The sequence below is a fragment of the Scomber japonicus genome, unplaced genomic scaffold (assembly GCF_027409825.1).
Source record: "Scomber japonicus isolate fScoJap1 unplaced genomic scaffold, fScoJap1.pri scaffold_405, whole genome shotgun sequence".
Classification (NCBI taxonomy): domain Eukaryota; kingdom Metazoa; phylum Chordata; class Actinopteri; order Scombriformes; family Scombridae; genus Scomber; species Scomber japonicus.
Window position 1 is genome coordinate 17,501 of NW_026518508.1, and position 15,000 is coordinate 32,500.

General features: G+C 45.9%; 1 protein-coding gene across 1 annotated transcript in view; it reads left to right on the forward strand.

The window, feature by feature from the left end:
- Positions 1 to 15,000, forward strand: part of LOC128354679 (sodium channel protein type 3 subunit alpha-like) — a gene marked incomplete at both ends in the record, with an annotated part of 43,741 nt that overhangs the window by 13,560 nt on the left and 15,181 nt on the right. Inside the window, one exon of the mRNA XM_053314864.1 lies at positions 4,679 to 4,917. Within this exon, the coding sequence (XP_053170839.1) occupies positions 4,679 to 4,917 (239 nt within the window). The remainder of the gene's footprint in view (positions 1 to 4,678; positions 4,918 to 15,000) is intronic.

A 15,000-nucleotide genomic window follows, 5' to 3' on the forward strand; every position in this document is an offset into this window, starting at 1 on the left:
CATATTTGAGACAGTTTGACCCATATGTCTTTAAAATCAACATTCAAACACATTGTTGGATTCTTCACATTTAATATAAATTCATTGAAATCATTTTTGTTCCTGTTTTATGTAAAAAAGAAGAAAAAAAAGAAAAAGAAAAAAGGACACATGTATTATATCGTGTGATTGTGAAAACTAAAACTAAAAAGTATAAAACCTAAAGAATAAGTTAGTTCTAGAGACTGATATAAGGTAGGAAGGAAAGAAGGACAGAGGAAAGAAGGAAGGGAGGAAGGAAGGGAGGTAGGAGGGAGGGAGGAAACAAGAAAGGAGGGAGGGATAAAGGAAAAGAGTAAGGAAAGAAGGACAGAGGAAAGAAGGAAGAAGGAAGAAGGAGGGAAAGGAGGGAGGGAGGGAGGGAGGAAAAAAGAACAGAGGAAAGAAGGAAGGGAGGAAGGAAGGAAGGAAAGAAGGACAGAGGAAAGAAGGAAGGGAGGAAGGACGGACGGAAGGAAACAAGGAAGAAGGGAGGGAGAAAGGAAAAAAGGACAGAGGAAAGAAGGAAGGGAGGAAGGAAGGAAAGAAGGACAGAGGAAAGAAGGAAGGGAGGAAGGACAGACGGAAGGAAGGAAGGTAGGAGAGAGGTAGGAAACAAGGAAGAAGGGAGGGATAAAGGAAAAGAGGAAGGAAAGTAGGACAGAGGAAAGAAGGAAGAAGGAAGGAAAGGAGGGAGGGAGGGAGGAAGGAAAAAAGAACAGAGGAAAGAAGGAAGGGAGGAAGGAAGGAAAGAAGGACAGAGGAAAGAAGGAAGGGAGAAAGGATGGAAGGAAGGAAGGTAGGAGGGAGGGAGGAAACAAGGAAGGAGGGAGGGATAAAGGAAAAGAGGAAGGAAAGAAGGAAGGGAGGAAGGAAAGGCGGGAGGGAGGAAGGAAGAAGGAAGGGAGGTAGGAAACAAGGAAGAAGGGAGGGAGAAAGGAAAAAAGGACAGAGGAAAGAAGGAAGGGAGGAAGGAAGGAAAGAAGGACAGAGGAAAGAAGGAAGGGAGAAAGGACGGAAGGAAGGAAGGTAGGAGGGAGGGAGGAAACAAGAAAGGAGGGAGGGATAAAGGAAAAGAGTAAGGAAAGGAGGGAGGGAGGAAGGAAGAAGGAAGGGAGGTAGGAAACAAGGAAGAAGGGAGGGAGAAAGGACAAAAAGGACAGAGGAAAGAAGGAAGGGAGGAAGAGAGGAAAGAAGGACAGAGGAAAGAAGGAAGGGAGGAAGGACGGACGGAAGGAAGGAAGGTAGGAGGGAGGGAGGAAACAAGGAAGGAGGGAGGGATAGAGGAAAAGAGTAAGGAAAGAAGGACAGAGGAAAGAAGGAAGAAGGAAGAAGGAGGGAAAGGAGGGAGGGAGGGGAGGGAGGGAGGAAGGAAAAAAGAACAGAGGAAAGAAGGAAGGGAGGAAGGAAGGAAGGAAAGAAGGACAGAGGAAAGAAGGAAGGGAGGAAGGACGGACGGAAGGAAACAAGGAAGGAGGGAGGGATGAAGGAAAAGAGGAAGGAAAGAAGGACAGAGGAAGGAAGGGAAAAAGGATGGAAGGAAGGAAGGTAGGAGGGAGGGAGGAAACAAAGGAGGGAAGGAAATAGGGAGGGAAGGAAGGAAAGGCGGGAGGAAAGGAAGGAAGGAAGGGAGAAAGGAAGGAAGGAAGGAGGGAGACTGATATAAGGAGATACGTGTGAGACTATGAACAGCATGTGAAGGTTAAACAGGTTGCTGCAGAGTTTCGGGGCCTGAACGTCTCCTTTAGTGTGAAGTCTGCTGGCAGTGAGTTTTATTATAAGATCAGATAAATATGCACGCTGGAGCCAGACCAGGAAGTGCTTTATTATAAGACCAGATAAATATGCACGCTGGAGCCAGACCAGGAAGTGCTTTAAAGGTAATGAGTAAAAACTATTAAATCAATTCTGAATCAACAATGCAAAGAGGCTAAAATGAGGTGAAGTGACCTCGGCTCGCTCCAGTGTGACTGCAGTCTGAGGAGGGAGGGATGGAGAAAGGAAGGAAGGAAAGAAGGACAGAGGAAATAAGTAAGGAAGGAAGGCAGGAGGGAGGGAGGGTGGAAAGAAGGAGGGAGGGAGGGATAGAGAAAGGAAGGAAGGAAGGTAGGAGGGAGGGAGAAAGGAAGGAAGGAAAGAAGGACAGAGGAAATAAGTAAGGAAGGAAGGTAGGAGGGAGGGAGGGAGGGTGGAAAGAAGGAGGGAGGGAGGGATGGAGAAAGGAAGGAAGGAAGGTAGGAGGGAGGGAGGGAGGGAGAAAGGAAGGGAGGAAGGAAGGAAAGAAGGACAGAGAAAAGAACAAAGGGAGGAGAGAAGGAAGGAGGGAGGAAAGAAGGAAGGAAGGAGGGAAGGACAGAGGAAATAAGTAAGGGAGGAAGGGCGGAAAGAAGGAGGGAGGGAGGGATGGAGAAAGGAAGGAAGGAAGGAAGGAAAGAAAGAAAGGGGGTCCTTCTTTAAATCAATTCTGAATCAAGTGACCTCGCTTTGCTCCAGTGTGACTGCAGTCTGAGGAGGGAGGGATGGAGAAAGGAAGGAGGGAGGGAGGGATGGAGAAAGGAAGGAAGGAAGTAAGGAAGGAAAGACTGCAGTCTGAGGAGCTGGAGGCTTAAAGAGTGAATCACAATAATCAGCTCCTCAGGAAATGTCAAGTCAAGAGGGAAGGAAGGAAAGAAGGACAGAGGAAATAAGGAAGGAAGGAAGGTAGGAGGGAGGGAGGGAGGGCGGAAAGAAGGAGGGAGGGAGGGAGGATGGAAAGGAAGGAAGAAAGCAAAGAAAGAGGTAGGGAGGAAGGAGGGAAGGAAGGAACGAAGGAAGGAAGGAAGGAGGGAGGGAGGGAGGAAAGAAGGAAGGAGGGAGGGAGGGAGAAAGGAAGGGAGGAAGGAAGGAAAGAAGGACAGAGGAAATAAGTAAGGAAGGAAGGTAGGAGGGAGGGAGGGAGGGAGAAAGGAACGGAGGAAGGAAGGAAAGAAGGACAGAGAAAAGAACAAAGGGAGGAGGGAAGGAAGGAGGGAGGAAAGACGGAAGGAAAGGAGGAAGGAAGGAAGGAAGGAAGGAGGGAAGGACAGAGGAAATAAGTAAGGGAGGAAGGGCGGAAAGAAGGAGGGAGGGAGGGAGGGATGGAGAAAGGAAGGAAGGAAGGAAAGAAAGAAAGGGGGTCCTTCTTTAAATCAATTCTGAATCAAGTGACCTCGCTTTGCTCCAGTGTGACTGCAGTCTGAGGAGGGAGGGATGGAGAAAGGAAGGAAGGAAGGAAAGAGTGCAGTCTGAGGAGCTGGAGGCTTAAAGAGTGAATCACAGTAATCAGCTCCTCAGGAAATGTCAAGTCAAGAGGACGATTAAAAGTCGTCTGATTTCTGACACAGTTTGAAGTCAGACAGAAACTGGACTCACGTCATCGCTGGAAATTAAATTAGAATCAAACATGAATCCTAAATTTTAGGAATTAACGTCGTTTTATTTAATTTTATTCACAAAAAAAGATTCAACTCGTTTATTGCTTTATTCATGGATGGATGGATGGATGGATGGATGGATGAACAGACGGATGGATGGATGGATGAATGGATGGATGGATGGATGTAAAGATGAGTGGACAGATAAATGAATGGATGGACGGACAGACAGACAGATGGATGGATGGATGGATGGATGGATGGATGGATGGATGGATAGATGGATGAACAGATGAGTGGATGGATGGATGGATGGATAGATGGATGGATGAATGGATGGATAGACATATGGACGGATGGACAGATGGATGGATGGATGGATGGATGGATGGATGGATGAACAGACAGATGAACAGATGGATGGATGGATGGATAAACAGATGGATTGATGGATGGATGAATGATAGATGGATGGATGGATGGATGGATGGATTGATAGATGGATGGATGGATGGATCAATGGATGGATGGATGGATGGATCAATGGATGGATGGATGGATGTAAAGATGAGTGGACAGATAAATGAATGGATGGACAGACAGACAGACAGATGGATGGATGGATGAACAGAAGGATAGATGGATGAACAGATGAGTGGATGGATGGATGGATGGATGAATGGATGGATGAACAGATTCATGGATGGATGGATGGATAGATGGATGGATGAATGGATGGATTGACATATGGACAGATGGATGGATGGATGGATGAACAGATCGATTAATGGATGGATGAACAGACAAACGGATGGATGGATGGATGGACGGATGGATGTATGGATGGATGGATGGAAAGATGAGTGGACAGACAAACGGATGGATGATGGATGGATGGATGGATGGATGAACAGACAGATGATGGATGGATGGATGGATGGATGATAGATGGATTAATGGATGGATGAACAGATCGATTCATGGATGGATGTATGAACAGACAGATGGATGGATGGACAGACAGATGGATGATGGATGGATAGATGAACAGATCGATTAATGGATGAATGGATCAATGGATGGATGAACAGACAAACGGATGGACGGATGGATGGATGGATGGATGGAAGGATGGATTCAGTACATGCCACTAACTGGTTGAAAGGAATCATCAGTTTCCTCTCTGCCCTCCTTATTATCTGTCATTTATCCTCCTTTTAATTCCCTCCTCTTGTCTTCCTTTGTCTCGTTTCATCCCGGCTGTGCAGAGCTGGAGGAGGCCCATAAGAAGTGCCACCCGTGCTGGTACGTGTTCGCCCACCGCTACCTGGTGTGGCAGTGCTGCCCCCGGTGGCTGAGGCTGAAGGAGCTGGTGAAGATCATGGTGATGGATCCCTTCCTGGACCTCGCCATCACCGTCTGCATCGTCCTCAACACGCTCTTCATGGCCATGGAGCATTACCCCATGACCGATGAGTTCAACGGCATGCTGAGCATAGGAAACCTGGTAGGAAGGGTGGAGGGATGGATGGAGGGAAGGAGGGATGGAGGGATGGAGTGAGGAAGGGATGGATGGATGGATGGAGGGAGGGGTGGATGGATGGAGGGATGGGTGGAGGGATGGATGGATGGAGCATTACCCGATGACCGATGAGTTCAACGGCATGCTGAGCATAGGAAACCTGGTAGGAAGGGTGGAGGGATGGATGGAGGGAAGGAGGGATGGAGGGATGGAGTGAGGAAGGGATGGATGGATGGATGGAGGGAGGGGTGGATGGATGGAGGGATGGGTGGAGGGATGGATGGATGGAGCATTACCCGATGACCGATGAGTTCAACGGCATGCTGAGCATAGGAAACCTGGTAGGAGGGGTGGAGGGATGGATGGATGGATGGAGGGATGGATGGATGGAGGGAGGGAGGGGTGGATGGATGGAGGGATGGGTGGAGGGATGGATGGATGGATGGATGGAGGGATGGATGGAGGGAGGTGGAGGGATGGATGGAGTAAGGGATGGATGGATGGATGGATGGATGGAGCATTGCCCAATGACTGATGAGTTCAACGGCATGCTGAGCATAGGAAACCTGGTAGGAAGGGTGGAGGGATGGATGGATGGATGGATGGAGGGATGGATGGAGGGAGGGAGGGGTGGATGGGTGGAGGGATGGATGGATGGAGGGAGGGATGGATGGATGGACCATTACCCGATGACCGATGAGTTCAACGGCATGTTGAGTATAGGAAACCTGGTAGGAGGGGTGGAGGGATGGATGGATGGATGGATGGAGGGATGGATGGAGGGAGGTGGAGGGATGGATGGATGGATGGATGGATGGATGGATGGAGGGAGGGAGGGGTGGATGGATGGAGGGATGGGTGGAGGGATGGATGGATGGAGCATTACCCGATGACCGATGAGTTCAACGGCATGTTGAGTATAGGAAACCTGGTAGGAGGGGTGGAGGGATGGATGGATGGATGGATGGAGGGATGGATGGAGGGAGGGAGGGGTGGATGGGTGGAGGGATGGATGGAGGGAGGGATGGATGGATGGACCATTACCCGATGACCGATGAGTTCAACGGCATGTTGAGTATAGGAAACCTGGTAGGACATTTTTTACCATATATAGTAAAACCAGGCTTTATTTTTCCTATTTTTGGGAGGTCTCTCGATGAGTCTTTCCTCCACACGTCGTATAAAGGAGCATGAATCTCCTCAGCAGGTCTTTACTCAGCATGTATGTGTGTGTGATAAACAGACTTCAGGCCATTCGAGGAGACTGTGAGATTTCCTAAAAGTGACAAAGAACAAGAGCGTCTTGGAAACGACCCTCACATCTTTAAAACAGCCTCAAACCTTCTTATCCAGTGTTGAATCCCCAGAATCCACCAGGGAAAAAACCCCACAGTGTTTCCTTTTTGCTTTTCTGGAACAAAAGAAAAGTGTGTCTGTGTGTTTTTTCCCCGTCTCTCAGTAGAACAGCGAGGTGAGTTTCAGTATTAGAGCTGACAGAAATGGGTCGGATAGCTTTAAACCACCGTGACTAACTCCTCTGTTTGACCCTGCAGGTGTGCTGACAATCTGACAGGAGCTGATAGGTTGATGCAATATGGTAATTGGTTCACCTGAGGTGTGAAAGGCTCGCGGCCAAAATCACCATGTTGATCACACCTGCCCACACACACACACACACACACACACACATTCGTACCTGCCCGGCGATGTCAGGTCTCCTCAGCTCAGGCTGCAGGCGGCTGTGTGAGGCAGAGAATCGTAATAAAGTTTATAAGTAGAAACAGCGGCTTTGGGTCGGCTCGCAGCGATTGTGTTCAATCAGCAGAAACGGACCCACAGGCACATCAGTGTGGAAGAGTTAACTGCATCCAACACCCTTTAGATTCTGGTTTTTTAGTGTATTACCCATCAGGAAATGTTCAAATAAGACCAATATAGATTCTGACCGTCTAAAGATTCATTAACAAGTAGAAAAATAACTATTGTCTCTTCATTTTATGGTTGAAATCAGGTTTTTCTGTAGATTTGATTTGTTGTTGGATTGAAATGTCCTGTTCCCTATCGGTGGTACAGGCTGATAAAGGCTCATAAGACACTAAACAGTAATAACCAAAATGTCCATATGTCAACTCATGATCTACAGCTCCACAGATTCAATGAGAACCTTTCAGAGCTTTCAATTTATACAGCAGAAATGTTCCCTGTCAAAAGGATCTGCTATAAATCTCAGCTAAACAAAAATGTCCGTATTTGAAGCCAAGTCAACATATTAGCTTCAGACAACCAAAATAAATCAGTGGATCTTTTCAGACAAATAATTCTTGGAGTCATTGTAGAAACATCGATGGGATCAAATGAAATTCATCCTCGACACAAAAAACACACAAACGTCTTCAGAAACACTTTTAACCCTTAAACAGACCTTACTAGTTATGTCATTTGCACCTCAAGTAAGGAAGGAATGAAGGAAAGAAGGAAGGAAGAAAAGGATGGAAGAAGGAGGGAAAGGAGGAAGGAAGGGAAGCAAGGGAGGAAGAAGGAAGGAAAGGAAGGAGGGAGGAAGGATAGAAGAAGGAGGGAAAGGAGGAAGGAAGGGAAGCAAGGGAGGAAGAAGGAAGGAAAGGAAGGAGGGAGGAAGGAAGGAAGGTAGGAAGGAAAGGAGGGAATAAGGAAGGAAAGGAGGGAGGAATGGAAGGAAGGGAGGAAGAAGGAAGGAAAGGAAGGAGGGAGGAAGGAAGGAAGGTAGGAAGAAAAGGAGGGAAGAAGGAAGGAAATGAGGGAGGAAGGGAAGGAAGGGAGGGAGGAAGAAGGAAGGAAAGGAGGGAGGAAGGAAGGAAGAAAGGACAGAAGGAGGGAACATTTACCCTAACAGCTGAACTTAGATCTGAGGAAGGAAGGAAGGAAGGAAGGACGGACAAAGGAAGGAAGGACAGAGGAAGGAAGGAAGGAAGGAAGGAAGGAAGGAAGGACGGAAGGAAGGAAGGAAGGAAGGAAGGAAGGAAGGAAGGAAGGACAGAGGAAGGACCCAGGAGGACAACAGGAAGGTTAAAGAGTCTGTATCTCCTGGTGCACGTTGTCTGTTTAAGGGTTAAAGTATTAGTGTTGTTCTACTTAAACTCGTATTAGCTTGATTGTATAGCTACGAGTTTTCATCAGGAACCAGAACACATCTATCTCACTCTTGTTTTTGTATAATGGGTTCAAGCGGCCTACATAGCGACCAACGTACCGGTGCTCCCATTGGCCAGTCCTACTTTGGTGATGGTGACACAACATTGACATATCATCGTGTTCTTAGTTGATATGTTGAACTTCTTAGCTAGTGTTCAAGGAATCATTATTTCCCATCACTATTCTTAGCAATCAGTTTATTTCCACATCACTTCCTTTTAGTTGAAATGTTCTTCTTAGTTAGGGTTTCTTGACCTTTGTCGTCATGGTTGCAATAATACCTGTGTGGTTAAGGTTAGGTGATGATTGTCATTATTTTGACTCTCGTGTCTGGACCACAGACTGTATATAAGAAATGGACGTAACATCCGTGACGTCACCCATTGGTTTGTGGACTGCTGCTCGGAAGCCAATAGTTTCTAATCTAGGCAGCGCCATCTTGAAAATTTCAGGTGCATGCCGGGAAAAATAAAAACACGGATTCTACTTATATGGGCATGAGGCGGGGTCATGGACGGAAGTATGGGCGGGACTAACGGCGGAGCGGGGAGGCTGCGATTGGTTGCGAGGGCTGGATCTCAAGGACATTGGTCAATCACCCTGTCAATCACAACGTAGCCACGTAGCCTGCTTTATCGTCACATATAAAATCAGGGAGGCCAAAATGTCCCAAATGAACATCATACTGCATTGAAGAAGGCTTTAAACTAGCGATTGAGACCATAAACACATTTTGAAAACGTTTACTGAGGTTAGAAATCAAGTGAGAAGTTGGTGAATTCTCCATTGACTTGTATAGAGACGGTCGCCCCCTGGTGGCCTTTTGATAGAATGCAGCTCTAAGTTACTTCCGCATTGGCTTCTTTTCAGAGGATAGGTACTCCCCGCCTGGTCTGGACCTTGTTTGGTTCCAATAATAAAGTTAAGGTTGGGGGACGATTGTGGTTATGTTGACTCTCTTGTCCAACCAGCTCCTCCCTACATGGACTCCATAGGGTCGTTTCCACTGCAGGAACTTCGAGGTAATTTTACGCGGCCCTGCAAGACAATCTCCCGAAACTTTTACTGGAGGCAAAACACAAGTCACTACCTCGGGGTATGTATGCATTGCGATGCCGAAAAATTCCTGACTGGGGCTTGAGGTTGACTTGGTACTGATTGGGTTTTGTTACGCTTTTGGTGCGTTGCCTCGGCGATGCCTCAGAGTCTGTTGGGTCTTATCAGGTTCCTACTTCCTGCATCGGAGAGACAACAGCTGAGAGAACCAAGTGAGAGGACGTTCCTGTAAAGTTCCCGCCTCCTAAATTTGACCCGGGAACTTCTTTAATGGAAACAGGACTCATAATGTCACCTGATTCCTTCCTGTCATAATTACTACGACCACTAGAGGGCGATGTCAGTATATCGTGAACATCGTTTTGAGGCACTGATGTGAATTAACCTTTGTGTCGTCCTCCCGGGTCAAATTGACCCCATCTCTTTTGACTGTTCTTCCTTGCTTCCTTCCTTCCTTCCTCCTTTCCTTCCTCCTTCTTTCCTTCCTCCCTTCTCTCCTAAATTCCTTCCTCTTTTCGTCCTTACTCCTTTCCTGCCTTCCTTCCTTCCTTCCTTCCTTCCTCCCTCCCTCCTTACTCCTTTCCTTCCTTCCTTCTTTCCTTCCTTCCCTCCTCCCTCCCTCCCTCCTTACTCCTTTCCTTCCTTCCTCTTGTCCTTCCTTCCTTCCTTCCTTCCTTCCTTCCTTCCTTCCTCCCTCCTTACTCCTTTCCTTCCTTCCTTCTTTCTCTCCTTCCTCTTTTCCTTCCTTCTATCCTTCCTTGACCTGAGGACAACAGGAGGGTTAAGCTTCTCCCACAATCTCAAGAATCATCGTTGAGTCATTCAGTCGACTGTAGCAGCCGTTATATATCGTCTTTCTGTCGCCTCGCCTGCTGTTTTAATGTAGCTTCATACCTCTGCAGCGTAAACAGTCCAAACTTCTCCGATTCAATTTGGAGCAGTTCAGGTGTCACATAAAAGGCTGAGTCATGTCACCGGGATCCGATTGCAGTCTGGAGTCTCTAAGTTCTTTATGGGATAAGGCCTCTAATCCTCACAGATGTTTACATAGCATTTAGCTGGCAGTGTGTTTGTGTGTGTGTGTGTGTGTGTGTGTGTGTGTTATGTAAGGCTGTGTGTAGAGGATCATGTCGGGACATTACTGAGCTGACAGAATCAATGTCAGCTAATGCTTTCTGTGTTTGTTGTTGCTGTCGTTTGGTGTGTGTGCTCTTCAGCTCTGCTCTCTGGATATATCAATATTTCCATATATGTAAAGATCTAAAGGATGCATACCATTTAACAGAGGCTTTTATCCATAGGTCAGCAGTGTTGCATTAAGTGCTAGACCTCTCTAAAGGAAACATAACCTTTACTGCAGACAGGACGGGTCGACTGAAACATGATTTGTTGGATGATTCTGGTGTTAAAGCTGCTGATTGCTGATATTTTAACCATACTTCATATAACTTTTATTTATACAGACGAGGTTGACCCTGTTTACACAAAGATAGACACACATGTGAACCTTCCTATTGTAACTTTAGTGCTCCAGGGTGAAAATTGACCTGCTTTGGTTTGACTGATTATAAAACATTGGGATTAAATTATCACCCGATTCTGTGTTTGTCCTTTTTAGCCAACTTGATTCCAACATATTACCACAGGTTTTACACATATCTCTTAGAAATGATGGTCAATAGATTGCCTCATTTAAAGGCCTGTTGTCTTCTATGGGACCACCTATGGGAGAACAATTATTGAGAAGTTTCTTTCAAACCAAATGAAACCTTTGATTTTAAGGAGACATTGCAAATTATTCCATGAGATTGCTGTCCAGTTGGGAGGTCGACCTTAGAAGATCTGAATTTTCCACCAAAACCAAACTGATGAAACTTTGCATCCATCATCAAATGGATCACAAAGATCTGCTGTTTTTATGTCTTCTCTCAATGAATCAGTCCCTCCAAAGGAAAAGAAATGCCAATGCATATCCTTCTGAGTCCTAAACTTTACTGGAATAGATCTCGACATCTTGACGTCCAGACACAAAGCCCAAAAGGCTCGTATCAATCATCCTAACGCTCCATATTGCAGCAGTACACCCGACAAGAAACCCTTAAAAACTCAAGAAAGCACAAGGACCCCTCCAGTTTTCAGTATCCAAAAAAAAAGAGGAAAGTATACCTCATTTTTGAGCCTGATGTCTTCCCGGGTCAACATTGACTTGAGGACTACTGGACCACAAGCAGAGAACAATTATTGAGACGTTTCTTTCAAACCAAATGAAACCTTTGATTTTAAGGAGACATTGCAAATTATTCCATGAGATTGCTGTCCTTACTGCAAAGGTCTCTATTGGGTCCAGTTGGAACGGTCGACCTTAGAAGATCTGAATTTTCCACCAAAGCCAAACTGATGAAACTCTGCATCCATCATCAAATGGATGACAAAGATCTGATGTTTTTATGTCTTCTCTCAATGAATCAGTCCCTCCAAAGGAAAAGAAATGCCAATGCATATCCTTATGAGTCCTAGACTTTACTGGAATAGATCTCGACATCTTGACGTCCAGACACAAAGACCAAAAGGCTCATATCAATCATCCTAACTCTCCATATTGCAGCAGTACACCCGACAAGAAACCCTTAAAAACTCAATAAAGGACATGGACGCCTCCTGTTTTCAGTATCCAAAAAAAAAGAGGAAAGTAAACCTCATTTTTGAGTTAACGCCTGTTGTCTTCCCGGGTCAACATTGACTTGAGGACTACTGGACCACAAGCAGAGAACAATTATTGAGAAGTTTCTTTCAAACCAAATGAAACCTTTGATTTTAGATTGCTGTAATTGCTGCAAAGGTGATCTCTATTGGGTCCAGTTGGAACGGTTGACCTTAGAAGATTTGAATTTTCCATCAAAACCAAACTGATGAAACTCTGCATCCATCATCAAATGGATCACAAAGATCTGCTGTTTTTATGTCTTCTCTCAATGAATCAGTCCCTCCAAAGGGAAATAAATGCCAATGCACATCCTTCTAAGTCCTAAACTTTACTGGAATAGACCAAAAGGCTCATATCATTCATCCTAACGCTCCATATTGCAGCAGTACACCCGACAAGAAACCCTTAAAAACTCAATAAAGCACATGGACCCCTCCTGTTTTCAGTATCCACAAATAAAGAGGACATCCACTGTGAGTTTTGACAGTGATAGCACTCTGGCATTTCCTGTCTGCTTGCATCCTGTGAGACCCTGATAATTGGAACAAACCCTGCGGTCCACTTTCTTAAAAAAAAATTGGGATACATCATCCTGCTGGTCTGGCAGCCCATGTAGAGACTGAAGGCTCATGTCCACCAACACTACCCCCCAACCAACATCCAGAGCCTCCAGACTCTCAGGTTGCTTCATCAATGTAACACGTAAATGCCAAATTACTGTTCATGGACTGAAAACTGTCAAGTCTGAGAAAAAGCAGTCCTAATAATGTCAACCAAATGAAGTAGAGGTGTAGACATTTGTCAGGCCCCATGAAATGATGCTGTTGGTTATATTAGGGGAAATGTGTTGGAGCTATTGTTTTTAGAGCTTCACCCAAATGATATAGTACTGAAAGTGAGGATGAGTCTTTTTAAAATCTGTCCTCCAGTTTATTGAAACACCGCTCCATCCTGAGTCAGCTGACAGAAAGTCTTCCTTCGTGGTGTAGAGGGGAATCTGTTCATCGATGGTTAACCTCATTAGTGGAGTCCAGGATGTCTTAAGCTGTAAATGTTTATTGAAGTTCAGCCGAGGAGAATCAAAGTATGATCAATACACCGTCTGATGCTTGATACCACTATGACTCTGAGGAAACTGTCCTCTGAGGATAATCTTTAAGCTTTCACACATAGCTCCATGAATACTCTAACGTCTATAAATCCCAGATAGCATGTGAATGTGGGCCACTTGAGGCAATGATCCGGCACTGTAGGCATTCTTCTGGCCCGGACAAAACAGACGTGAACCTAAACTGGCCCATGTAGTAAATGCTACATTTGGGCCAAATATCACAAAACGAATATGGCCCATCTTTGGCCGAAATATGGCAAGTATGGCAATGACTAATCCGGATGTGAGCCTAAAGAGGCCCACATATAAGGAAACATACTTGGCCCACCTTTGTTGAAACATATTTGGGCCAGTCTTGGCCGAACTGGTTTATTTGGTGTGTTTTTGGTTGACATCTGGCATTGTGATGGCTTGGTTATGGCCCACTTTTGGCAAACATGAGCGGACCGCCCAAGTGCCATCATTCCATGCTGTGAACATGTCAGGTGTGGGCCAGATATGGGCCAAAAGAATTTTGCTATCTGGGATGTTTGTACTCAATGCATCTACAGCATATGGAATTTGCCTATTGGTTCAGGGAGTCAGACAGTCTTACTCTCTGACCTTGTTTCAAATCTGATTCCTTCTCATATTTTTAGTCCTGACTGTTCACACTGTTTTTAGCAAGTGTCCAAATGGGATTTGGCTCTGTTCAGACTGGGCCACATTAATGACCAATCTGACAGGTTGCCGTGGCAATAATTGCGACAGCAACAACAAACCCTCAAGCTTCTCTTGAACCGAGCCATCTCCCCAAAGATTAAGAATATGGTTTGGTCCTCTGTCCATGGACTGATGTTTACGTCCTCCGTTGCCTCCAGTGATATCACCTAGCAACACCAACTGGTTCCAATCTAGATTGTCTAAAAATTGGATTTTGGCTTGCAGTGTGAACGCAGCCAAAGTGAGTCCTGCTTTCCCCCAAAACACCACAGACAGTTGCCTTCATCGTCTCAAAATGATAGTGCTGCCTTTACTGTGTGACCTCAAAGCCCCATGCTTGACCCTAAATATGGAAAACTCCCTCACACATGGCTTCCTTGATCTTGTCCTACATTTGTGGATTTGCTGTCCTGGCCAGAACAGAAGCTCCAGATACCACCACGATTCTGAGGACACTATCCTCCTTAAGCCTTCACAGATACTGTAGTATCATTGTACTCAGTGCATCTACAGCATAAGGAATTAGCCTATCGGTTCATTATTCTACAAACTAAGAAATGCAGTACCCATCTGTAGGTTTAGGGAGTCAGACAGTCATATTCTCTGACCTTAGTCATCAAAGTGACTCCTACATCCCTCAAAACACCACAGACAGTTGCCTTCATCGTCTCAAGATGATAGTGCTGCCTTTACTGTGACCTCAAGGCCCCATGCTTGACCCTAAATATGGAAAACTCCCTCACACATGGCTTCCTCTGATCTTGTCCTACATGTGTGGCTTTACTGTCCTGCAACCACAGAAGCTCCAGATACACGTCCTCTGATTCAGGACTAACCGAAGCTGAAAGGCCTCGTCTGTTCCCCTGATGGACAGTCTCTCACCTCTGAGTGGACACATCCTTAACCCTCCTGTCGTCCTCCCGGGTCAAATTGACCCGTCTGTTTTGACTGTTCCTTCCTTCCTTCCTTCCTTCCTTCCTTCCATCTGTGCTTCCTCTCTCCTTCTCTCTTTCTTTCCTTCTTCTCCCTTTCTTCCTTCCTTCTGTCCTTCCTCCCCCCTACCTTCCTCTCTTTCTTGTTCTCTCTTCTTTCCTTCCTTACTTCTTTCCCCTGTCGTTCTTCCTTCCTTCCTTCTTTTCCTATGTCTTTCTTTCCTTCCTTCCTCCCTTCTACCTTCTTTCCTCCCTCCCTCCCTCCTACCTTCCTTCCTTACTTACTTCTTTCCTCCATCCTTCCTTCCTTCCTTTTTTCCTTTCCTCCCTTCCTTCCGTCCTCCATCCCCCTTTCTTCCTTCTGTCTTTCGTTCCTTTCTCTCTCTTTCCTT